General features: G+C 56.4%; 5 protein-coding genes across 5 annotated transcripts; 3 read left to right on the forward strand and 2 right to left on the reverse strand.

Moving 5' to 3' along the window:
- Positions 1-852: 852 nt before the first annotated feature.
- HRG_06139 (uncharacterized protein) lies at positions 853-1,429 on the forward strand (the record flags this gene model as incomplete). Its single annotated transcript, XM_044864610.1, has 2 exons — positions 853-1,005; positions 1,043-1,429. 2 exons carry the CDS (start codon positions 853-855, stop codon positions 1,427-1,429), a joined length of 540 nt encoding a protein of 179 aa, XP_044721142.1.
- Positions 1,430-1,586: 157 nt separating this feature from the next.
- On the reverse strand, positions 1,587-5,670 carry HRG_06140 (ATP-dependent DNA helicase PIF1; the record flags this gene model as incomplete). Its single annotated transcript, XM_044864611.1, has 7 exons — positions 1,587-1,850; positions 1,989-2,580; positions 2,901-3,396; positions 3,711-3,901; positions 3,953-4,071; positions 4,193-4,800; positions 4,851-5,670. 7 exons carry the CDS (start codon positions 5,668-5,670, stop codon positions 1,587-1,589), a joined length of 3,090 nt encoding a protein of 1,029 aa, XP_044721143.1.
- Positions 5,671-8,564: 2,894 nt separating this feature from the next.
- On the forward strand, positions 8,565-14,212 carry HRG_06141 (PIF1-like helicase domain-containing protein; the record flags this gene model as incomplete). Its single annotated transcript, XM_044864612.1, has 8 exons — positions 8,565-9,997; positions 10,352-10,551; positions 10,832-10,966; positions 11,033-11,670; positions 11,725-11,843; positions 11,894-13,392; positions 13,446-13,956; positions 14,017-14,212. The coding sequence occupies 8 exons, from the start codon at positions 8,565-8,567 to the stop codon at positions 14,210-14,212; spliced, it is 4,731 nt and encodes a 1,576-aa protein (XP_044721144.1).
- A 1,662-nt stretch (positions 14,213-15,874) lies between these two features.
- Positions 15,875-21,840, forward strand: HRG_06142 (PIF1-like helicase domain-containing protein; the record flags this gene model as incomplete). Its single annotated transcript, XM_044864613.1, has 9 exons — positions 15,875-16,129; positions 16,211-17,236; positions 17,281-17,420; positions 17,774-17,972; positions 18,029-18,372; positions 18,537-19,296; positions 19,349-19,467; positions 19,517-19,951; positions 20,076-21,840. The coding sequence occupies 9 exons, from the start codon at positions 15,875-15,877 to the stop codon at positions 21,838-21,840; spliced, it is 5,043 nt and encodes a 1,680-aa protein (XP_044721145.1).
- A 1,980-nt stretch (positions 21,841-23,820) lies between these two features.
- HRG_06143 (DDE superfamily endonuclease domain-containing protein) lies at positions 23,821-24,254 on the reverse strand (the record flags this gene model as incomplete). Its single annotated transcript, XM_044864614.1, has 2 exons — positions 23,821-24,188; positions 24,242-24,254. The coding sequence occupies 2 exons, from the start codon at positions 24,252-24,254 to the stop codon at positions 23,821-23,823; spliced, it is 381 nt and encodes a 126-aa protein (XP_044721146.1).
- Positions 24,255-24,631: the final 377 nt, after the last annotated feature.

Genomic DNA, 24,631 nt, shown 5'->3' on the forward strand with positions numbered 1-24,631 from the left:
GGTTCATGGCTCCGCTATCGCAGGGGATGGCGGCGGTTACGAAGTGAGGGGCTTAGGGTTAGAAGCATCCCGCAAAACGGGAGGGCCAATCATGTGTTGTACGGTTCTTGGCGGAGTGGATGGCGTCCTTGCCCATACGACAAGGGCCCCATGACGTCGATTTCTGGGGTAGACCGTCTCCCAGCACAGGATCCGTATCCAAATGGACAATCGGGGGGCCGGGCTGGACCATGGTCGAAGTAGGGCTCCGGCCCGGGTAGCGGGGCCGGGCAGCGGGGCCGGCGGGGCCGGAGCCGGAGCGGTCAACGCGGGCGGTGGAGGCGAGAACGGAAAAAGAGGGGGGGGAGAGGTTGTTGTGTGGCTCGGGAAAGGCATGAAGCCGAGTGGAAGGGGGCGGGGAAGGCTGGGGCAGCTCGCACGGGGCGCTAAGTGGCCCGAGCTTACGGAGGGGCGGAAGAAGGATCCTTTCGTCTCTTCGTTCCTCAAGGCACAAGGCACGGGGCGCTAAGTGGCCCAAGCTGACGGAGGTGGCGGAAGAAGGATCCTTTCGTCTCTTCGTTCCTCAAGGCACCTCAGCAGGACAGGAGACCGGCCCCTTTCAGGATCCGCCAATGCCTTGAGGAACGGGACTGAATTTGGTTCCACACTGGCAGGTCTGCTGAGACGATGAGGCTTGCTCCCGGTAGTGTGGCTGCTTGGACGCCATTTTACCCCGCCACAACAAGGTGGGTTGAGGGCGGGCGGGGTAAGAACGCGGAGGTAACTTGTGGGCCATCATCTCGAAGGGCAAAGGAGTCTGAACTGTTCGCGAATCATGCAGTAAAGTGTAACAGTTTGTTAAGAATCGACTCAATGCCTCCGATTGATTACTCAAAGTGGGACAACATCGACACCGATTCGGAGCCAGAGGCATCGCCCCAGCAAGCGCCAGCAGCAAAACCCACCCCGCCGCACGCATGCCTCGCCGCCGATGGGTACATCAGGTTTGAGGGAAACGCACAGCAAGTCGGGGCATGTCGAAGCTGTCATTGTCCGATGTGAGGCCGAGAAACGCAAGTTTCCCCTTTGGTCTGCCACTACAATCCCTGCGAATCATGTCGTGTTTTCGCAGTCGGTGCCGTCCGTCCCAGGGCTCATCGAGGTCCCGCTGGTCCTGGATCGGACGGGGACTCAGTCCGTCAACGAGGCAGACCTCGACAACCAGATTGCTACGTACCTCAATATTGATGCCAACTCCGGGTTTGCACCTCCAGACTGGCAGTCACAAGTTGGCACCGTCGTGGTCGCGCGCAAGGACAGGAAGCCATTTTATCCGCAGCATCTCGAAGGAGTGTGGATGTTCTGCGACCATATCCTGGACCTGTTCGGGAAGGAGACGGGCCGCCGAGGTGGCTTTACAGCCGCCAGGCGTTCGAGGAATGGTGGGTAAATTATTGTGAGGAGCAAAAGCGCTTACGTCCAGGGAAGGGAGGGCGAGATCCGGACGACTGGCGTGCGGTCCGGTCACCTTATGAAGTGTAGGACGTCTACGTGCCGCGTTACGACGTGCGAAAGGTCAAACTATAAGGATGGTTAGTATACTAGCACTACTTTTCGAAACCTTGGTCCTTGTATAACCGTCTCGTTTCCGCGGCCAAGTTCTTGAGTCTCTGCATTCCATCAAGAATGGCCTGATCGAGCCCATTGCCAATGAAGTCATGGTGTCTCACGGGATTAAGAAGCTTGATGCCCCGAAGCGAGGTGCACCTGGATAGTTGCACATAGAGGCTCGTAAAATCGCACTTGGAGGGTTCACCATTGGTCACACGATTTCCACGCAGCTCCAACAGTACTTCGACGAATGTTTTACCCTGGGCTTTGTAATCAGTGAGAACGAACGCTGGTACAGCGGGCAGTCCACGTCGCGTGCATCTTGCGGATAAGAACTTGAAGTGAGAGTTAGTCGAATCAAGTGTATGCGACATGGGCCGGATAAGTACTGTCCCCACCGGGAGGGACGGTATCGCCAAGGTCTTCGTCTCCTCGGACTGCAGAAGAATGCCGAGCGGCGGCCCGAAGTGGATGGTCACGTCATCTGCCAAGCAGTATCCCGGGTGATTGGGATCGATTATCACGTCCACGGCAGTAAAGTCAGCCCCATTCACCACCTTCAGGCCAGTGTAGATGTTCTTGTTCACAACCACGGGCATGCCCTGGGCGTAGAAGAAGACGCCGGGGACTTTGCAGGCAGAGTCGTCGCCTTGTCCGATGGTTCGCGCTATGAGGTTTGGAGACAGCGTGCCGTTGCGCCAGGTGTGAGTCGAGACAAAGATACGGATGTGCCGCTTGTTGAAGCGCGCCCAGCCCACAACAGCTTCCATGTTGAGGGCCCACCGGGTGCGGTTCAGCGGCGTTATAGCGCGCAAACCATCGTGGAAGGTGATTTGCGAGCGTCCTACAATGTTGGCATTGAGCAAGCTCAGATCTTCATGGGTCTGGCGCCCGTTACGAACTCGATCCAGGAGTGCACGGAGCTGGGGATCGTTGCGTGCGCGGACTTGGTCTTCGAGGAGCACCACGGTTTTGAACAGATGCCACAATCTGCAGCCGCTGTGGTGAGATATGGTCGCTTGTCGCAAGGGGGGTCTCTGTTCGGTCCGGCGGTCTGATGATCAGTAGGCTTGTCTCCCGCACGGGGGCGAACTGGTAGAAGTCTCCCATCAGTAGAACGACGGGCATGCCGCCAAACGGTTCGTCCGGACAGTCACGGAGTGCCTGCAGGTAATGACTGACGTTGTGCAGAGTGGCTCCTCCCAGCATACTGACCTCGTCAATGACGAGCACCAGCTTCTGTTTCCAGATCCACTTCTTCGCCTCCGAGAAGGGGGGGCGGTTTGTTTGGATCGCGATGGGAATCTAACCCACAGGCCGAGTGGATGGTCGTGCCGCCAATCTGGGCCGCCGAACTGCCCGACGTGCCGGTTATCTGCAGAAGATGCGGCTGGTTCCTCGCCGCGAACACGTCCTTCAGGGCATCGATAATCCTCGACTTTCCCGTGCCACCCGGCCCGCCGGTGTATTGAAGATGCTGACCCGCTGAGTCCGGATTGGCAGTATACTTGTCCAGAAACAGGCAAACGAGTTGAAGGGCCATGGTCTGTAGATAGTTCAGTGTAAAGCTGGCCGCGGCGGTGTGTCCCATCTCCGCGAAGCTAGTTGCCGGACTGACGTCGACAAGCATCCGAGGGCCTCGTTCATTGAGGTCGCTGCCCGGGAGCGCAGCAGGGGACTCCGTATCGCCGTAGCGAGCTAGCGTATCGTCGATGTCGGCGCCATCCGCGGAAAGCATGGTCCCCTGGGAACCACCCTCAATGTCGTCTAGCATCCGAAGATGCAATAGTTGTTGGGCCTTGGCCGCTGCCTGGACATCGTCTCGAGATATGGGAGTTGACACAAGGCGTCACCTTGATCATGGGGCATATTCCGGTACAGATCCTCTTGACGTTGGACAAAGGTTGCTCTTCTCCAGCCGGGTTCTCTTCGCACAGATCGTGTATTAAACCTCCAAGGACGGGTGAGTCTTTGTGGCGTCCGTGTCCTGCACGGCATTTCGCAAAATCTGGGTAGAGCTCTGTAGGCCTGACGATGAGCCATCGCTGGAGGCTCTTCTTCGTATCGGCCATCGTCAAGCGGGTACTCAACGTCAATTGTGTCGTCGCCCTCCGACCGACTGGCCCAGAGCTTCGCGTCCTTACGCGCGTCTTCGGCAGACTTTCTCAAAAGACAAATGTTAGAGACGTAGAAACGGAGGCGGGGACAAAGGCCCGCTCGATGCGTCGTCCATATGTCGGTTATATCACCTAGGCTCTCAGAAGTGAAGTTTTCCCAAGGGACGAATAACGCCAAATGTAGGACAGAGTTTCTACACAGAGTGTCAGACGGAGCCAAAACGGTGCCGGGGGTTAGAGCGTACCGCTTAATATAGACTGGGTGATCGTCCTCGTGGTCGTCGCTGATGTATCCTTGGAAGATCGGGACGGCGTACTGGTCGGGCCGTCGAAGCTTTTGCATCCAGCCTTCACAGTCTGAATCCTGGCCATCGAGAAAAATGTGAGAGTCATCTTCACTCCGACCATTTCGACGCACCAAGTGAATCATTGACATGTAGTCATACAGGCATAAGTCTTGTAGAACATGACCGCGGTAGGCGTACGCCTCCAGGCATAATAGGGTTCGCCCTCCTTGCCTCAGAGGATTGTCTCTGGGGCTGTTCGGCGTCCGTGAGCTCGCCGGCCTGATGGCGGAGATGCGCCCATAGCCGAAAGATTGTCCAGTATAGGGCCGTCAAGTTCAAGAAGGACCAATGCGGCACGTTGGTAAAGTCGGTGTCATATCCAGGAGGTGGTAACAAACCTCGACAGCCGAGAGTTGTCGCTCGGAGAAGATGCGATTTGCCGTTCTCATCAGGAATTGACGGCTTTCGTTCAATACCGCCTGGTGCCTCTCGTCGGGCAGGGCGGGACCTGGCGCGCGAGACGTCGGACGACCGGCCTCGCGAAGTTGGCGGGCAACCTCGGTGGCGAGCAATGCGCTTCCACATCGGCGTATCCAGCTTGGTGGCGTAGTTCGTGATGTAGTACACCATGGCCAGGCCCTTGGTCTTGGTCAAGATCATCGAGACGTCGTGGTTGTGGCGAAGGCCGACCGCCAACGACTTGTTATACCGGTTGACGAGTGGATGGTTGCGCCGAATCTGAAGCAAGCCATCCTCTGTGAATCCTGTCTGCTCGACGATCTTCCACGGTGCCTTGAAGCGGCAGGCTGTCCGTCTCTGTTGATCTGCCCCGGTCGATGACCCCTTCAAAGAATACTTAAGGCAGGGTGTGTGGAGTGCACCTGGCAACAGTATGCGATAAAATTGGATTCGTCTTCAAAAGCCGCAGTGAGAGCCGAGGTGCTGGTCATGACCTCCTCCACGGGATCGATGGGCTTCCTCTCCTGTCGCACGGCTTTTCCGGCATCTTCATCTAGACACTCATGAAAGACGGAGTCTATATATCGAATCACCTGGGCGCGATATGCTTCTTCCGCGGGATTGGCCATGTCGTCTATCAAGTTCGGTAAGCGCATGTTGCCGTCCAGCCAGAGGAGTCCATGCAAGTGGAGGCTGCCTCGCTCATTCGTTTCCACCGTCGCGTAGTAGTGGCTGATCTTCCCGAAGATCGATTCCCGGCCTGTATTCACATACTTTTCAAAGAATAGGGATATTTCTCGGTGGAAGAAGATGGCCGAGCTGACCGGATCCATGGTGCTCAGGGCGATCCTGTCGTACTTTTCACGGAGATCGGCCAAAAGCTCCTTCGCAGACTCGTAATCGTGGAGCCTATGAATGGCAAGCTTCATCTTTACCGGGTTATTAATGTCGTTGGGACTGATGGTAATCCAGATTGCAGGCATACCGGCGCGGATGTCTAGAGCTTGTATCTTCCTCCGCATAAGTAAACGGGATTCGTTCGAGAGCGGCTGTGCATGGCCAAAGATCGACAGCTCGCGAAGCAAGAGCGATATGTCGGGGTCCGACGTAGTCCTCGTCTCCCGCATCTCCACTTCGGCCCTCTTCAGTCGGTCCTCGGTCAAGTTTGCATAGGCCTGCTCAAGTCTGTGGAAGGAATCTTTAGCGACACGGACCATGCTGATGCGGCGGTTGGTGGAGCGAAGGAGGGTGTTGAATACTAAGAAACAAAACACAGGATGGGTGGCGAATCGGCCTCCATGCCGTTGCAATACGTATCTGGTCCAGTATTGAAGAGAGTGATTCGGACGACGGTCGGCAGCGTCGCTTTGTCGGCTACGACTCGAGTCGCCCTTCGATTTCGGGCCGCCCTTCCCACGGAAAAGCTTGGGAAATGTTCGAGGGAAGAAATCTTCGTGCAGGTTGTCTGCAAAGTCCGCACCACGTTCTACTCGGACAAACGGCTGATCTCCCGTAGTTTGGACCTGCATAACGCATGGTATAGAGCGGCCACGTGGATCCGGATTGGCGTTGGCCATGCCCGCCACAAACGACAGCTTATCGGTATCCGCAAAGGCAGCCGGTCCATCAAGAGGAACATGGCGGATGCAGACGTCTCACATATGGTTTCAACTTCCTGGCCGATGGCAGCCGAGTCGGGGACAAGAGTCGCCAGCTCACCAGGAGAGGTCGAGTCTGCTCAGTCGATAGAGTACAGTCCAAGTCGCGAGACTCGTCGACGAAGGTGCCATCGATCGAGCTCACAAGTTCATCGATGCTTCTGAAACTGTTTTCCTCCAAGCCTCGATCAGTGTCCGGGACTATGTGGTCAGTTTGAGTCCTCTCAACGGTCGACGGTTCCTCTCTGCATGCGGTCCATGATGACGGTCGGAACAGTGGAGCCGTCGGCATACCGCCAGCCATCCATCTCTGCCTGGTCGATTGCGATATTCTCGTAAAGTGGGTTGTTCCTTTGCAGCCATGCCAGGGCGGCCGCCACTCGAGATTTGCGCACCTGAAGCAGGTGTCTGACGTCTGCGGAGCCAGGCTTAGCCGAACCGCTCCAAGAGACGTGGATATTCTCAATGGTCTGCAGCAAGGGATGGGGAAGAACGGTGGTAACAAGATCGTCCACCTTGTTCGGAAAGACGACGATATGTCCTTTCACGTGCTTGCGGTAGCTGATTCCGGAACGGGTCTTGTTGTCGACCGTGAACTTGGTGATATAGCCAAAGGGCGCATGCAGGGCAATGAGTCTCTCCTCAACGGGAGAGAGGTCATCAAGCTCGCCAGGGTACCGATGTTCGCAACCGATGGCCATATTGTTGACCGAGCAGGCTTTGGGCAGCCGTCCACCGTCGAAGCTGGCGCGACACTCGCGGCATACGTCAACTCCCGCGCGCTCGTGCGGCGGAAGGCAAGCGCCACACTTCTGGATGGTCCTGGTCGCCTGCAGCAGGAGGGCGACAATCGACCCTCCACTGCATGGTTGAGAGCTCGCAAGGTGGGGTCTTTCTATAGCAGAAGACGCAGTGAGAAATGGGCAACGTCCTCTCGTCCGTAAACGCCTGGTAGAACGATCTAGGAGCTGCTACCTGAAGGGCACGTGGAACTTCGTTGCACCAGGATCTTGTTGACGATGCCTGCTCTTTAGAGCGGAAACGGGCGTCATGGTGATGTAGCGCAGACTCGACAGAGTCTCGCTGGAGTTGACGGTTTCTTGCGTAGGCCCGGGCCTCGTGGGAAGCGCCCCGTCCGTGTGGGCGATGAAGGGCGAAGCGGTTGTTCCGCCCTGGATCGACTCGGTGATGGAGAGGCCGGCGTCTGCGTGTGTCTTTTGGAGGAGCGCGTTGGCTGCGTGGGGGTGGTGGGAGGTGTCTCCTCTTCTCTGTGTCGTTTCGGCGATGGAGCGGCCGGCGGCTGCGCGTGTCTTTTGGAGGAGCGCCTTAGCCGCGTGGGAGGTGGAGTGGAGGGTGATAGCCCCTCTCTAGGTCGTCTCGGTGATGCAGTCGCTGGCAGCTGCGTTTGTCTTCTAGGGGAGTGTTTTGGCTGCGTTGGAGGTGGAGTGGAGGGCGCTTGCTCTTCTCGGGGTCGTCTCGGGGATGGGTTGTTCGGCTGTTGCGTGTGTGCGGTATATTGGAATTGAGCTTCACGGCGGCGGGATCGTTCTTCGGCGCGCTGGCGGTCCATATCGTGCAAGACGCGGAGGATCTCGTCGTGGGAACCCTGATAAGCGGTGAAGGTCGTTGATAGGAACGGCGCTGCTGGGATCTCTGCGATTCAAGATCACCCAAAGTGCGGCGAACCTCCTCGGGCGAGACCGTGACGGGGTGTTCTCGTGGCATGGTGCACGGTGATGGCTGTGAACAATCGGTACGAGAAAGGAGAGTTGGCCCCGGAGAGTGGGACCGGGGCGGGAGCGGGACGGGAACGGGCAGCTGGAACAGGAAGGTTGGTGGGGAAAAAGAACAGGTGGCGGTGAAGAGTGGCTGGTGGGCACGGAGCGGCATGCGGTCCGTGCGTAGGGGGTAGAGGATGTGGAGGTGTGGCGAAGGACGCGGAAGGAAGAACCTTTCGTTCCTCAAGGCATAACGAAAGGCTCTTCCTTCCGCCCCTTCCGTAAACACGGACCGCATGGTGCCCCGTGCGCTCCCCAGCCACTCTTCACTGCCACCTACTTCCGGCCAAACAGAGCCACTGCTTCCTGCTGCCCGCTCCGGCCCCTCTCCCCGGGCCGCCTGACCGCTCCGGCCATGCTCCGGCCGGTCGGCGGCTCGCCCCTCACTTCGTGACCGCCATTCTTCTACCAACCAGCGGGACCAAGGGTCTTGACCCTGACCTACGCACTCCGTGAGCCCTCTGATCTTCCAACGCCGGATTCTTGCTGGGCGCCATAGCAGATCATTCCCCTCCCACTTCGTCCCAGCTCTCGTTCGCAGCACCATGCCGCGAGAACACCCAGCCACTGTCGCACCCGAAGAGGTTCACCGCACCTTGAGGGATCTTGAATCGCAGGCGTCCTATCGGCGCCGGTCCTTACAACGCCCTTCACCGCTTGCCAGAGTCCCCCACGATGAGATCCTCCGTGTCTTGCGAGATATGGACCGCCAGCGCGCCGAAGACCGAACCCGCCGCCGTGAAGCTCAATCCCGATTTGCTGCACAGACGCCGCCGCCCGCCACTCCATCACCGAAACGACCTAGACAAGAGCAAGCGCCTCTCACTCCGCCGCCGACGCAGCCAAGGCGCTCCCCCCAAAAGACCCCGGCCGATGCGAGAAACCGTTCAACTTCAACGAGACTCTGTCGAATCCATACTGCATCACTACAACGCCACTTTCCGCGTCAAGGAGCAGGCATCATCGACAAGATCATGGTGCAACGAAGTTCCGGTTGCCCTCCAGGTAGAGGCTGCTAAATCTTTCTACCAAGCGTTTACCGAGGAACGGACGTTGCCGATTTCCCACTGCGTCTTCTGCTATAGGAAGACACCGCCTTGCGAACTCGCCACCATACAGTGGAGGGATCGCTTGTCGCCCTCCATGCTGCAGGCGACCAAGACTGTCCAAGAGTGTGGAGCGTGCCTTCCGTCACACGAGGGCGCCAGAGTTGACGTGTGCCGCGAGTGTCGCGCCGGCTTCGACAGTGGACGGCTGCCCAAAGCCTGCTCGGTCAACAACATGGCCATCGGTTGCGAACATCGGTACCCCGAAGAGCTTGATGACCTCTCCCCCGTTGAAGAGAGACTCATTGCCCTGCATGCACCTTTTGGCTATATCACCAAGTTCACGGTCGACAACGAGACCCGTTCGGGAATCAGCTACCGCAAGCACGTGAAAGGACACATCGTCGTCTTCCCGAACAAAGTGGATGATCTTGTGGCCACGGTTCTTCCTCATCCCTTACTGCAGGCCATTGAGAACATCCACGTCTCTTGGAGCGGTCCGGGCAAGCCTGGCTCCGCAGACGTCAGACACCTGCTTCAAGTGCGCAAATCTCGAGTGGCAGCTGCCCTGGCATGGCTGCAAAGGAACAACCCGCTCTACGAGGATATCGCAATTAACCAAGCAGAGATAGATGTCTGGCAGTATGCCGACGGCTCCAGTGTTCCGACCGTCATCATGGACCGCATGCGAAGGGAGGAACCGTCGACCGTTGAGAAGACACAAACGGACCACATAGTCCCGGACACTGATCGAGGCTTGGAGGAAAACAGCTTCAGAAGCATCGATGAACTGGTGAACTCGATCAACCCCACTTTTGCGGCTGAATCCTGCGATTTAGATCGTACTCTGTCGACCGAGCAGACTCAACCATCCCCTGGTGAGCCGGCGACTCTTGTCCCCGACTCGGCTGCCATCGGCCTGGAAGTTGACGCCGTCTGTGAGATGTCTGCTTCCGGCATGTTTCCTCTCAATGGACCGGCTGCCTTCGCCGAGTCCGATAAACTGTCGTTTCTGGCCGACATCGTCAACGCCAATCCGGATCGACATGGCAACTCTGTGCCGTGCGTTATGCAGGTCCAAACTGCGGGAGACCAGCCGTTTGTCCGAGTAGAGCGTGGTGCGGATTTTGCAGACAACCTGCACGAAGATTTCTTCCCTCGAACATTTCCGAAGCTTTTTCCGTGGGGAAGGGGCGGCCCGAAATCGAAGGGCGACTCGAGTCATAGCCGACAAAGCGACGCTCCCGACCATCGTCCGAACCACTCTCTTCAGTACTGGACCAGATACGTATTGCAACGGCATGGTGGCCGATTCGCCGCCCATTCTGTCTTTTGTTTCTTAGTATTCAACACCCTCCTTCGCTCCTCCAACCGCCGCATCAGCATGGTCCGTGTCGCTAAAGATTCCTTCCACAGACTTGAGCAAGCCTATGCGAACTTGACCGAGGACCGGCTGAAGAGGGCCGAGGCGGAGATGCGGGAGACAAGGACAACGTCGGACCCCGACATATCGCTCTTGCTTCGCGAGCTGTCGATCTTTGGCCATGCACAGCCGCTCTCGAACGAATCCCGTTTACTTATGCGGAGGAAGATACAAGCTCTAGACATCCGCGCCGGTATGCCTGCAATCTGGGTCCTAACGACATTAATAATCCGGTAAAGATGAAGCTTGCCATTAATAGGCTGCACGATTATGAGTCTGCAAAGGAACTTTTGGCCGATTTCCGTGAAAGGTACGACAGAATCGCCCTCAGCACCATAGATCCAGTTAGCTCGGCCATCTTCTTCCATCGGGAAGTATCCTTATTCTTTGAAAAGTACGTCAATGCGGGCCAGGAGACCATCTTCGGGAAGATTAGCCACTACTACGCCACGGTGGAAACGAACGCCCCGTAGAGGAGGTCATGGCTAGCACCTCGGCTCTCACTGCGGCCTTCGACGACGAATCCAACTTCATCGCGTACTGTTGCCAAGTGCACTCCCACACGTACACCTGCCTCAAGTATTCTCTCAAGGGGATCGTCGAACAGGGTACAGATCCACAGAGACGGACAGCCTGCCGCTTCAAAGCACCTTGGAAAATCGTCCACGAGACAGGGTTCACAGAGGACGGCCTGCTTCAGATCCGGCGCAACCACCCACTCGTCAATCGGTATAACAAGTCATTGGCGGTCGGCCTTCGCCATAATCACGACGTCTCGATGATCTTGACCAAAACCAAGGGCCTGGCCATGGTGTACTACATCACGAACTACGCCACCAAACTGGAAACGCCGATGTGGAAACGCATTGCTCTTGCCGCCGAGGTTGCCCGCCAACTTCGCGAAGCCGGTGGTACGAGGCTTCGCACGCCAGGTCCCACCCTACCCGACGACAGGCAGCAGGTAGTTTTGAATGAAAGCCGTCAGTTCCTGATGAGAACGGCAAATCGGATCTTCTCCGAGCGACAACTCTCGGCTGTGGAGGTCTGTTACCATCTACTTGGATATGACACCGACTTTACCAACGTGCCGCATTGGTCTTTCCTGAACCTGACGGCGCTCTACTGGACAATCTTTCGGCTATGGGCGCATCTCCGCCATCAGGCCGGCGAGCTCACGGACGCCGAACAGCCCCCGGAGACCATCCCTCTGAGGCAAGGAGGGCGAACCCTTCTATGCCTAGATGTGTACGCCTACCGCGGTCATGTTCTACAAGACTTATGCCTGTATGACTACATGTCAATGGTTCACTTGGTGCGTCGAAATGGTCCGAGTGGAGATGAGTCTCGCATTTTTCTCGATGGGCAGGGCTCCGACCGTGACGGCTGGATGCAAAAGCTTCGACGGCCCGACCAGTACGCCGTCCCGATCTTCCAAGGATACATCAGCGACGACCATGAGGACGATCACCCAGTGTATGTTAAGCGGTACGCTCTAACCCCGGCACCATTTTGGCTCCGTCTGACTACCTGTGCAGAAATTCTGTCCTACATTTGGCGTTATTCGTCCCTTGGGAAAACTTCATTTCTGAGAGCCAAGGCGATATAACCAGCATATGGACGAGGCATCGAGCGGGGCTTTGTCCTCGCCTCCGTTTCCATGTCTCCAATATTTGTCTTTTGAGAAAGTCTGCCGAGGATGCGCGCAAAGACGCGAAGCTCTGGGCCAGTCGATCGGAGGGCAACGACACAATTGACGTCGAGTACCCACTTGACGCTGGCCGCTGCGAAGAGGAGCCTCCAGCGATGGCTCATCGTCAGGCCTACAAAGCTCTACTCCAGATTTTGCGAAATGCCGTGCAGGATACAGACGCCACGAAAGACTCACCCGTCCTTGGAGGTTTAATACGCGATCTGTGCGAAGAGAACCCGGCTGAAGAGGAGCAACCTTTTGTGCAACGTCAGGAGGATTTGTACCGGAATATACCCCATGATCAAGGTGACGCCTTGTGCCAATTTCCAATATCTCGAGACGATGTCCAGGCAGCGGCCAAGGCCCAACAACTATTGCATCTTCGGATGCTAGACGACATTGAGGGTGGTTCTCAGGGGACCATCCTTTCCACGGACGGCGCCGACATCGACGATACCCTAGCTCGCTACGGCGATACGGAAACCACCATTGCGCACCCGGGAAGTGACCTCAATCAACAAGGGCCTCGAATGCTTGTCGACGTCAGTCCGGTGACTAGCTTCGCGGAGATGGGACACACCGCTGCAGCCACCTTCACACTGAACTATCTACAAACCGTGGCCCTTCAACTTGTTTGCGCATTTTTGGACAGGTATACCGCTAATCAGGACTCAGCCGGTCAACATCTTCAATATACCGGCGGGCCGGGTGGCACAGGAAAGTCGACGATTATCGATGCCCTGAAGGACGTGTTCGCGGCGAGGAACCAACCACATCTTCTGCAGATAACCGGCACATCGGGCAGTTCGGCGGTCCAGATTGGCGGCACGACGATCCACTCGGCCTGTGGGTTAGATTCCCATCGCGATCCAAACAAGCCGCCTCCCCCCTTTTCGGAGGCGAAGAAATGGATATGGAAACAGAAGCTGGTACTCGTGATTGACGAGGTCAGTATGCTGGGAGGAGCCACTCTGCACAACGTCAGTCGCCACCTGCAGGCACTCCGTGACTGTCCAGACGAGCCGTTTGGTGGGATGCCTGTCGTTCTACTGATGGGAGACTTCTACCAGTTCGCCCCCGTGCGGGAAACAAGCCTCCTGATCAACAGACCGCCGGACCGAACACAGACCCCCCTGCGACAAGCGACCATCTCTCACCACAGCGGCTGCAGATTGTGGCATCTGTTCAAAACCGTTGTGCTCCTCGAAGACCAAGTCCGCGCACGCAACGATCCCCAACTCCGCGCACTCCTGGATCGAGTCCGTAACGGCCGGCAGACCCAGCAAGATCTGAGCTTGCTCAATGCCAACATTGTAGGACGCTCCCAAATCACCTTCCATGACGGTTTGCGTGCTATAACGCCGCTGAACCGCACCCGCTGGCCCTCAACATGGAAGCCGTCGTGGGCTGGGCGCGCTTCAACAGGCAGCATATCCGTATCTTTGTCTCGACTCACACCTGGCGCAACGGCACGCTTTCTCCAAACATCGTAGCGCGAACCATAGGACAAGGTGACAACTCCGCTTGCAAGGTCCCCGGCGTCTTCTTCTACGCCCAGGGCATGCCTGTGGTTGTGAACAAGAACATCTACACTGGCTTGAAAGTTGTGAATGGGGCCGACTTTACTGCCGTGGACGTAATACTCGATCCCAATCACCCAGGATACCACTTGGCGGATGACGTGACCATCCACTTCGGGCCACCGCTCGGCATTCTTCTGCAGTCCGAGGAGACGAAGGCCTTGGCGATACCGTCCCTCCCGGTGGGGACGGTACTCATCCGCCCCATGTCACATACACTTGATTTGACTAACTCTCACTTCAAATTCTTGTCGGCAAGATGCACGCGACGTGGATTGCCCGTCGTACCAGCGTTCGTCCTCACCGATTACAAAGCCCAGGGTAAAACGTTCGTGGAAGTACTGTTGGAGCTGCGTGGAAATCGTGTGACCAATGGTGAACCCTCCAGGTGCGATTTTACGAGCCTCTATGTGCAACTGTCCAGGTGCACCTCGCTTCGGGGCATCAAGCTTCTTGGTCCTGTGAGACAGCATGATTTCATTGGCAATGGGCTGGATCCGGCCATAATTGATGGAATGCAGAGACTCAAGAACTTGGCCGCAGAAACGAGACGGTTATACGAGGACCAGGGTTTCGAAAAGTAGTGGTAGTATACTAACCATCCTGATAGTTTGACCTTTGCACGTCGTAACGCGGCAGGTAAACGTCCTACACTTCATAAGGTGACCGGACCGCACCCCAGTCGTCTGGATCTCGCTCCCCTCCCTTCCCAGGGCGTATGCGCTTTTGCTCCTTACAATAATTTACCCACCATTCCTCGAACGCGTGACGGCTATAAAGCCATCTCGGCGGCCCGTCTCCTCCCGAACAGGTCCAGGATGTGGTCGCAGAACATCCACACGCCTTCAAGATGCTGCGGATAAAATGGCCTCCTGTCCTTGCGCGCGACCACGACGGTGCCAACTTGTGACTGCCATTCTGGAGGTGCAAACCCGAGTCGGCATCAATATTAAGGTACGTAGCAATCTGGTTGTCGAGGTCTGCCTCGTTGGCGGACTGAGTCCCCGTCCGATAGAGGACCAGCGGGACCTCGATGAGCGCTGGGACGGAGGGCACCGACTGCGAAAACACATCATGATTCGCAGGGATTGCAGTGGCAGACCAAAGGGGAAACTTGCGTTTCTCTGCCTCGCATCGGACAATGACAGCTTCAACTTGCCCTGAGTTGCTGTGCATTTCCCTCAAACCTGATGTACCCAACGCCGGGAGGCATGCGTGGGCGGCGGGGTGGGTGTTGCCGCTGGCGCTTGCTGGGGCGATGCCTCTGGCTCCGAATCGGTGTCGATGTTGTCCCACCTTGAATAATCAATCGGAGGCATTGGGTCGATTCTTGACAAATTGTTCCACTTCACTGCATGATTCACGAACGGTTCGGACTCCTTCGCCATTCGAGATGAAGGCTGGCTCCTTAGACTTTCCTTTCCATTGCGTCCTTACCCCGCCCTCAACCCACCATGTTGTAGCGGGGTAAGATGGCGTCCAAGCAGCCACACTATCAGAGCAAGCCGCATCTTCTTCTCAACAGACCTGTCAGTGTGAAAACCAAACTGAATGCTCCAGTCCCGTTCCTCAAGGCATTGGCGGACCCTGAAAGGGGCCGGTCTCCTGTTATATTATATATATATCGCCCTTCCCCCTCCTATGCCTTGAGGAACGAAGAGACGAAAGGATCCTTCTTCCGCCCCCTCCGTAAGCTCGGGCCACTTAGCGCCCCGTGCGAGCTGCGCCAGCCTTCACCGCCACCTTCCACTCGGCTTCATGCCTTTCCCGAGCCACACAACAACTTCTCCCCTCCCTCTTTTTCCGTTCTCGCCTCCACCGCCCGCGTTGACCGCTCCGGCTCCGGCCCCGCCGGCCCCGCTGCCCGGCCCGAGACGGTCTACCCCAGAAATCGACGTCATGGGGCCCTTGTCGTATGGGCAAGGACGCCATCCACTCCGCCAAGAACTGTACAACACATGATTGGCCCTCCCGTTTTGCGGGATGCTTCTAACCCTAAGCCCCTCACTTCGTAACCGCCGCCATCCCCTGCGATAGCGGAGCCATGAACCCGACGTCTCCGTCTGCCCATCTATCCTTCACGCAAGCACCTCTGAGCTTCGGCAGACTACCCCGTCCATGAGCATTCGAAACCTTTGCTGAGTTTCTCGATCACATGTCGTGGTCGCCGTCTTGCTCCCAGGTGCCAGTAATAGACTGTTTCTTTCCTTCTTCCATGCACTCGTTCGGAACCATCCCCTTGCACCATGCCGCGAGAACACCCAGCCACGGTCTCACCCGAAGAGGTTCGCCGCACCTTAAGGGATCTTGAATCGCGCCGGTCCTATCAGCGCCGGTCACAGACTGTCAGAGTTCCCCATGACGAGATCCTCCGTGTCTTGCACGATATGGATCGCCGGCGCGCCGAAGACCAAACCCGCCGCCGTGAAGCTCAATACCAATATGCCGCACACACGCAGCCGCCAGCCACTCCATCACCAAAACGACCTAGAGAAGAGCAAGCACTTCCCACTCCACCGCCCACGCAGCCAAGGCGCCCCCCAAAAAGGCCCCGGCCGATGCGAGAAACCGTTCAACTCCAGCGGGACTCTGTCGAGTCCACTCTACATCACTATGACGCCTGTTTCCGCGTCAAGGAGCTTGCGTCATCAACGCGATCCTGGTGCCACGAAGTTCCACTTGCCCTTCAGGTTGAGGCCTCCAAGTCTTTCTACCAAGCGTTTACGGACGAGAGGACGTTGCCGGTCTCCCACTGCGTCTTCTGCTACAGGAAGACATCGCCTTGCGAACTCACCACCATGCAGTGGAGGGGTCGTCTGTCACCCTTGCTGCTACAGACGGCCATGGCTCTCCAGGAGTGTGATGCGTGCCTTCCGTCGCACGAGGGCGCCGGAGTTGACGTGTGCCGCGAGTGTCGCGCCAGCTTCGACAGTGGGCGGCTGCCTAAGGCCTGCTCGGTCAACAACATGGCCATCGGTTGTGAGCACCGGTACCCCGAAGAGCTTGATGACCTCTCTCCCGTCGAAGAGAGACTCATTGCCCTGCATGCACCTTTTGGCTATATCACTAAGTTCACCGTCGACAACAAGACCCGTTCGGGAATCAGTTACCGCAAGCACGTGAAAGGACATATTGTCGTCTTTCCGAACAAAGTGGACGATCTCGTGGCCACGGTTCTTCCTCATCCCTTGCTGCAGGCCATCGAGAACATTCACGTCTCTTGGAGCGGTTCGGCTAAGCCTGGCTCCGCAGACGTCAGAAACCTGCTTCAGGTGCGCAAATCTCGAGTGGCAGCTGCCTTGGCATGGCTACAAAGGAACAACCCGCTTTATGAGGGTATCGCAATCAACCAAGCAGAGATGGACGGCTGGCAGTATGCCGACGGCTCCACTGTTCCGACCGTCATCATGGACCGCATGCGAAGAGAGGAACCGTCGACTGTTGAGAAGACACAAACGGACCACATAGTCCCGGACACCGATCGAGGCTTGCAGGAAAACAGCTTTAGAAGCATCGATGAACTGGTGAACTCGATCGATCCTACTTTCATCGCCGAATCTTGCGATTTGAACTGTACTCTGTCGACCGAGCAGACTCAACCTCTCCTGGTGAGCCGGTGACTCTTGTCCCCGACTCGGCTGCCATCGGCCAGGAAGTGGACACTGTCTGTGAGACGTCTACATCCGGCATGTTTCCTCTCGATGGTCCGGCTGCCTTCGCCGAGTCCGATAAACTGTCGTTTCTGGCCGACATCGTCAACGCCAATCCGGATCGACATGGCAACTCTGTGCTGTGCGTTATGCAGGTCCAAACTACGGAGACCAGCCGTTTGTCCGAGTAGAGCGTGGTGCGGATTTTGCAGACAACCTGCACGAAGATTTCTTCCCTCGAACATTTCCGAAGCTTTTCCCGTGGGGAAGGGGCGGCCCGAAATCGAAGTGCGACTCGAGTCACAAACGACAAGGCGGCCCTGCCGACCGTCGTCCGAATCACTCGCTTAATTACTGGGCCAAATACGTATTGCAACGGCATGGAGGCCGGTTCGCCACCCATCCTGTCTTTTGTTTCTTAGTATTCAACACCCTCCTTCGCTCCTCCAACCGCCGCATCAGCATGGTTCGTGTCGCTAAAGATTCCTTCAACAGGTTTGAGCAGGCCTATGCGAACTTGACCGAGGACCGACTGAAGAGGGCCGAGGCGGAGATGCGGGAGACAAGGACTACGTCGGACCCCGACATATCGCTCTTGCTCCGCGAGCTGTCGATTTTGGTCATGCACAGCCGCTCTCCAACGAATCCCGTCTGCTTATGCGGAGGAAGATCCAAGCTCTGGACATTTGGGCCGGTATGCCTGCAATCTGGATTACCATCAGTCCCAACGACATAAATAATCCGGTAAAGATGAAGCTTGCCATTCATAGGCTCCATGATTATGAGTCTGCAAAGGAGCTTTTGGCCGATCTCCGTGAAAGGTACGACAGAATCGCCCTCAGCACCATGGATCCGGTCAGCTCGGCCATCTTCTTCCACCGAGAAATATCTCTATTCTTTGACAAATACGTGAACACAGGCCAGGAATCGATCTTCGGGAAGATCAGCCACTACTACGCCACGGTGGAAACGAACGAGCGAGGCAGCCTCCACTTGCATGGACTCCTCTGGCTGGACGGCAACATGCGGTTACCGAACCTGATGGACGACATGGCCAATCCCGCGGAAGAATCGTATCGTGCCCAGGTGATCCGGTATGTAGACTCTGTCTTTCACGAGTGTTTAGACGAAGATGCCGGAAAAGCCGTGCGACAACAGAGGAAGCCCATCGATCCCGTGGAGGAGGTCATGACCAGCTCCTCGGCTCTCACTGCGGCCTTCGAAGACGAATCCAACTTCATCGCGTACTGTTGCCAAGTGCACTCCACACGTACACCTGCCTCAAGTATTCTCTGAAGGGTATCGTCGAACAGGGTGCAGATCCACAGAGACGGACAGCCTGCCGCTTCAAGGCACCGTGGAAGATCGTCGAGGAGACAGGGTTCACAGAGGACGGTCTGCTTCAGATCCGGCGCAATCACCCACTCGTCAACCGGTATAACAAGTCATTGGCGGTCGGCCTTCGCCACAATCACGACGTCTCGATGATCTTGACCAAAACCAAGGGCCTGGCCATGGTGTACTACATCACGAACTACGCCACCAAACTGGATACGCCGATGTGGAAGCGCATTGCTCTCGCCGCCGAGGTTGCCCGCCAACTCCGCGAAGCCGGTCGTCCGACGTCTCGCGCACCAGATCCCGCCCTGCCCGACAACAGGCAGCAGGCAGTGTTGAACGAAAGCCGTCAATTCCTGATGAGAACGGCAAATCGGATCTTCTCCGAGCGACAACTCTCGGCCGTAGAGGTCTGTTACCACCTCCTTGGATATGATACCGACTTTACCAACGTGCCGCATTGGTCTTTCCTGAACCTGACGGCGCTCTATTGGGCAATCTTTCGGCTATGGGCACATCTCCGCCATCAGGCCGGCGAGCTGACGGACGCTGAACAGCCCGCGGAGACAATCCCTCTGAGGCAAGGAGGGCGAACCCTATTATGCCTGGAGGCGTACGCCTACCGCGGTCATGTTCTACAAGACTTATGCCTGTATGACTACATGTCAATGATTCATTTGGTGCGTCGAAAAGGTCGGAGTGAAGACGACTCAGATTTTTCTCGATGGCCAGGATTCCGACTGTGACGACTGGATGCAAAAGCTTCGACGGCCCGACCAGTACGCCACCCCGATCTTCCAAGGATACATCAGCGACGACCATGAGGACGATCACCCAGTCTATATTAAGCGGTACGCTCTAAACCCCCACCGTTTTGGCTCTATCTGATAGCCCGTGCAGAAATTCGGTCCTACACTTGGCGTTATTCGTCCCTTGGGAGAACTTTATTTCTGAGAGCCAAGGCGACATAACCGACATATGGACGACGCATCGATCTGGGCTTTGTCCCCGCCTCCGTTTCCATGTCTCCAACATTGGTCTTTTGAGAAAATCTGCCGAAGACGCGCGCAAGGACGCGAAGCTCTGGGCCAGTCGATCGGAAGGTGACGACACAATTGACGTCGAGTACCCACTTGACGATGGCCGCTACGAGGAGGAGCCTCCAGCGATGGCTCATCGTCAGGCCTACAGAGCTCTACTCCAGATTTTGCGAAATGCCGTGCAGCAAACGGACGCCACGAAAGACTCACCCGTCCTTGGAGGCCTAATACGCGATCTGTGCGAAGAGAACCCGGCGGAAGATGAGCAACCTTTGGTGCAACGTCAGGAGGATTCGTACCGGAATATACCCCATGATCAAGGTGATGCCTTGTGCCAATTTCCAATATCTCGAGACGATGTCCAAGCAGCGGCCAAGGCCCAACAGCTAATGCATCTTCGGATGCTTGACGACATTGAGTGGTTCTCAGGGGACCATGCTTTCCGCGGATGGCGCCGACGTCGACGATACCCTAGCTCGCTACGGCGATACGGAGTCCGCTGCTGCGCTCCCGGGCAGCGACCTCAATGAACAAGGCCCTCGGATGCTTGTCGACGTCAGTCCGGCAACTAGCTTCGCGGAGATGGGACGCACCACCGCGGCCAGCTTTACACTGAACTATCTACAGACCATGGCCCTTCAACTCGTTTGCCTGTTTCTGGACAAGTATACTGCCAATCCGGACTCAGCGGGTCAGCATCTTCAATACACCGGCGGGCCGGGTGGCACGGGAAAGTCGAGGATTATCGATGCCCTGAAGGACGTGTTCGCGGCGAGGAACCAGCCGCATCTTCTGCAGATAACCGGCACATCGGGCAGTTCGGCGGCCCAGATTGGCGGCACGACGATCCACTCGGCCTGTGGGTTAGATTCCCATCGCGATCCAAACAAACCGCCTCCCCCCTTCTCGGAGGCGAAGAAGTGGATCTGGAAACAGAAGCTGGTACTCGTGATTGACGAGGTCAGTATGCTTGGAGGAGCCACTCTGCACAACGTCAGTCGTCACCTGCAGGCACTCCGTGACTGCCCGGACGAACCATTTGGCGGGATGCCCGTCGTTCTACTGATGGGAGACTTCTACCAGTTCGCCCCCCGTGCGGGAAACAAGCCTACTAATCATCACACCGCCGGACCGAACAGAGACCCCCCCCTGCGACAAGCGACCATCTCTCACCACAGCGGCTGCAGATTGTGGCATCTGTTCAAAACCGTGGTGCTCCTCGAAGACCAAGTCCGCGCACGCAACGATCCCCAACTCCGTGCACTCCTGGATCGAGTTCGTAACGGGCGCCAGACCCATGAAGATCTGATCTTGCTCAATGCCAACATTGTAGGACGCTCGCAAATCACCTTCCACGATGGTTTGCGTGCTATAACGCCGCTGAACCGCACCCGGTGGGCCCTCAACATGGAAGCTGTCGTTGGCTGGGCGCGCTTCAACCAGCGGCATATCCGTATCTTTGTCTCGACTCACACCTGGCGTAGCGGCACGCTTTCTCCAGACATCGTGGCGCGAACCATCGGACAAGGCGACGACTCTGCCTGCAAAGTCCCCGGCGTCTTATTCTACGCCCAGGGCATACCCGTGGTTGTGAACAAGAACATCTACACTGGCCTGAAGGTTGTGAATGGGGCCGACTTTACTGCCGTGGATGTAATAATCGATCCCAATCACCCGGGATACTGCTTGGCAGATGACGTGACCATCCACTTCGGGCCACCGCTCGGCATTCTTCTGCAGTCCGAGGAGACGAAGGCCTTGGCGATACCGTCCCTCCCGGTGGGGACGGTACTCATCCGACCCATGTCGCATACGCTCGATTCGACTAACTCTCACTTCAAATTCTTGTCGGCAAGATGCACGCGACGTGGATTACCCGTTGCGCCAGCGTTCGTCCTCACTGACTATAAATCCCAGGGTAAAACGTTCGTGGAGGTACTCTTGGAGCTGCGTGGAAATCGTGTGACCAATGGTGAACCCTCCAAATGCGATTTCACGAGCCTCTATGTTCAACTGTCCAGGTGTACTACGCTCCATGGCATCAAACTCCTCAGTCCCGTGAGATACCAGGATTTTATTGACAATACGCTAGATCGAGCCATGCTTGATGGAATGCGCAAAATCACAAACTTGGCGGCGCAAACGAGACGGGCATATGAGGGTGGCGGTTCAGAAAAGCAGTGACAGTGGTCAATCCGATCGTTCATGTCGCCTTTTCGTGCGTACAAGAGTCACACCTGATAAGGTGACCGGGCCGCACGCCAATCGTCTGGATCTCGCTCCCCTCCCTTCCCAGGACGTAAGCGCTTTTGCTCCTCACAATAATTTACCCACCATTTCTCGAACGCCTGGCGGCTGTAAAGCCATCTCGGCGGCCCGTCTCCTTCCCCGAACAGGTCCAAGATGTGGTCGCAGAACATCCACACTCCTTCAAGATGCTGCGGATAAAATGGCCTCCTGTCCTTGCGCGCGACCACGACGGTGCCAACTTGTGACTGCCATTCTGGAGGTGCAAACCCGGAGTCGGCATCAATATTGAGGTACGTAGCAATCTGGTTGTCGAGGTCTGCCTCGTTGACGGACTGAGTCCCCGTCCGATAGAGGACCAGCGGGACCTCGATGAGCGCTGGGACGGAGGGCACCGACTGCGAAAACATATCATGATTCGCAGGGATTGTAGTGGCAGACCAGAGGGAAACTTGCGTTTCTCGGCCTCGCATCGGACAATGACAGCTTCGACATGCCCCGACTTGCTGTGCGTTTCCCTCAAACCTGACGTACCCATCGGCGGCGAGGCATGCGTGGCCGGCGGGTGGGTTTTGCCGCTGGCGCTTGCTGGGGCGATGTCTCTGGCTCCGAATCGGTGTCGATGTTGTCCCACTTTGAGTAATCAATCGGAGGCATTGGGTCGATTCTTGACAAATTGTTACCCTTTACTGCATAATTCGCAACGGTTCGGACTCCTTCGACCTTCAAGATGATGGCTCCTGAAAAGGCTCCATTACGTCCTTACCCCGCCCTAAGCCTATCGTGTTGTGGCGGGGTAAAACGGCGTCCAAGCAGCCACACTATCGGGAGCAAGCCTCATCTTTCCTTCCAACAGACTTGTCAGTGTCAAACCAAACCGATTGCTTCAGTCCCGTTCCTCAAGGCATTGGCGGACCCTGCAAGGGGCCGGTCTCCTGTGGAAGGGGCGGAAGGAGCGGAAGGAAGAGCCTTTCGTTCCTCAAGGCACATCGCATGCATTACATCCCCAACGTGTCTGCCGCGCCTGCCGGCGGTTGAGGGCATTGCCAGTCAAGTCAGCCAGAGCCGCCCTCTGGCCCCTTTTTTGCTGGCTTTGAGACCGTGTTTGGCCCAGCTTGAATCCTTGGCAGGCGAAGCGGCGAGACCATTTTCCCTGTTGATATGTTGATGCTGTGATATTGGCACGAATTCGTTGCCGGCGTTATATCGTTGCCTCGAGCTGCCGCTTTTTCCGTATCTTGCGATAATCTCGTCAACAAGCTGCTGCCGCCACTGGCCCTGTGAGAGGTAGGGCTTCCACTGAGGCTGGCCACGAGACTGAAGAATGAAGGTGTTGATAAGAACTGTGTCTAGAAGGAAGGTCCAGGCAAGAGCCTGCCAACCACCCCGACGAATGCGGTGAGAAAACCCGGAATAGCTTCGTAGCTGGTCTCCAACATCAACAGCGCCCATTTCATCATTATACGCAGCCGTGACTGTAGGCACAGAGACTTCCTTGATGTGTTCATCGCCGAACATTGACTTGACAGCTCGAGAACGTGGCTTTGTAGTATTTGGTCGCTTTCGAATGCGTTGTGATATCTCCTTGCCAGTAAAGACGCTAGAAAGAAGCAACACAAGGGCGTTATCTTTCCAGGCTATCTGGTTTACCTGATTATCTGGCGTAGGGACCGTTTTCATCGCGCCCCAAGTCCACTGAAGCTTTCCAGCTGTGTCGGTTGTCTTTGCTTCAACTAAGGACTTAGAGATGTGTTGACTTGATATGAGACATGGACCAAGACATGTTTAGGCAGCACTTACAAGTGGTGAGTCACTGGATAGTGGCACGGACGTGCCACTATGTATATATGTATGTTGAGAGCTGTCAGACAGAATTGAATAGAAGTAAGTTCAATCGCAACACAAATCAGCAGGGCCTCATCGCCGTAAAAACGAAGTACGAACCGTTGCATGACTCCCATGTCCATCCAGAATGATAAGCCTGGCCTCAGAGTCGTCGTCAGGTCGCGTCTGAGGCAAATAGACTTCCTCAAGCCATTCGACGGCAATGTGGTTGTCCGTCCATCCATTTGGTGAAGTTATGTAGTTCCAATCCGCAAATTCTCGAAACTCGTCCTTAAACCACTGTGCCTGGAGATCTTTGCCCTTAAATATGATGCCAGGAGTCAAGGCGCGCCCGTCGGCGGTGATGGCCTCTATAAAAGTGGTCCAGCTGCGGGACTGGGGTCCCTTGAGAAGAGTCTTCCGTTTAGGGTCCGAACTTCCAACCACCAGACTGTCCAGACCTAGCAAAGAAATTGTATTAGCTTATATCGCCTATGGAGAGTTGATTGCATACCAAAACCCGACATAATCCCCCCTTCATCAACATTCACCGTGTTCTCCGGCTTGATCCACCCGTACTCCTTCTCCTGACGTCAAAGTACCAGTGCACTGCTTTGGGAGTAAATGAGTCGAATCTGTTGGCTTCCTGACGCCTACCGACCTTGCTTCTAAGTTCCGGATGGCGTTGAATGAACTTTTCTTCCCAATGACGTCCCAATCTTGAGTCGCAGCCTTGCTGTTTCAGAACGGCAACAACGCAGGCGCGGATTTGACTCTGGGACGGAGCGTAACCCAGAGATTCTTGGCGAAGAGTCCATGCAACCAAGTTGGCCTCCTGGTCTCTGAATAGGAGTTTTCCAGGTTGTTCCTGGTCGGTTAATGCCGACTGACCTCGCATTCTGCT

This window comes from Hirsutella rhossiliensis, assembly GCF_020360975.1.
Source record: "Hirsutella rhossiliensis strain HR02 chromosome Unknown scaffold00005, whole genome shotgun sequence".
NCBI lineage: Eukaryota > Fungi > Ascomycota > Sordariomycetes > Hypocreales > Ophiocordycipitaceae > Hirsutella > Hirsutella rhossiliensis.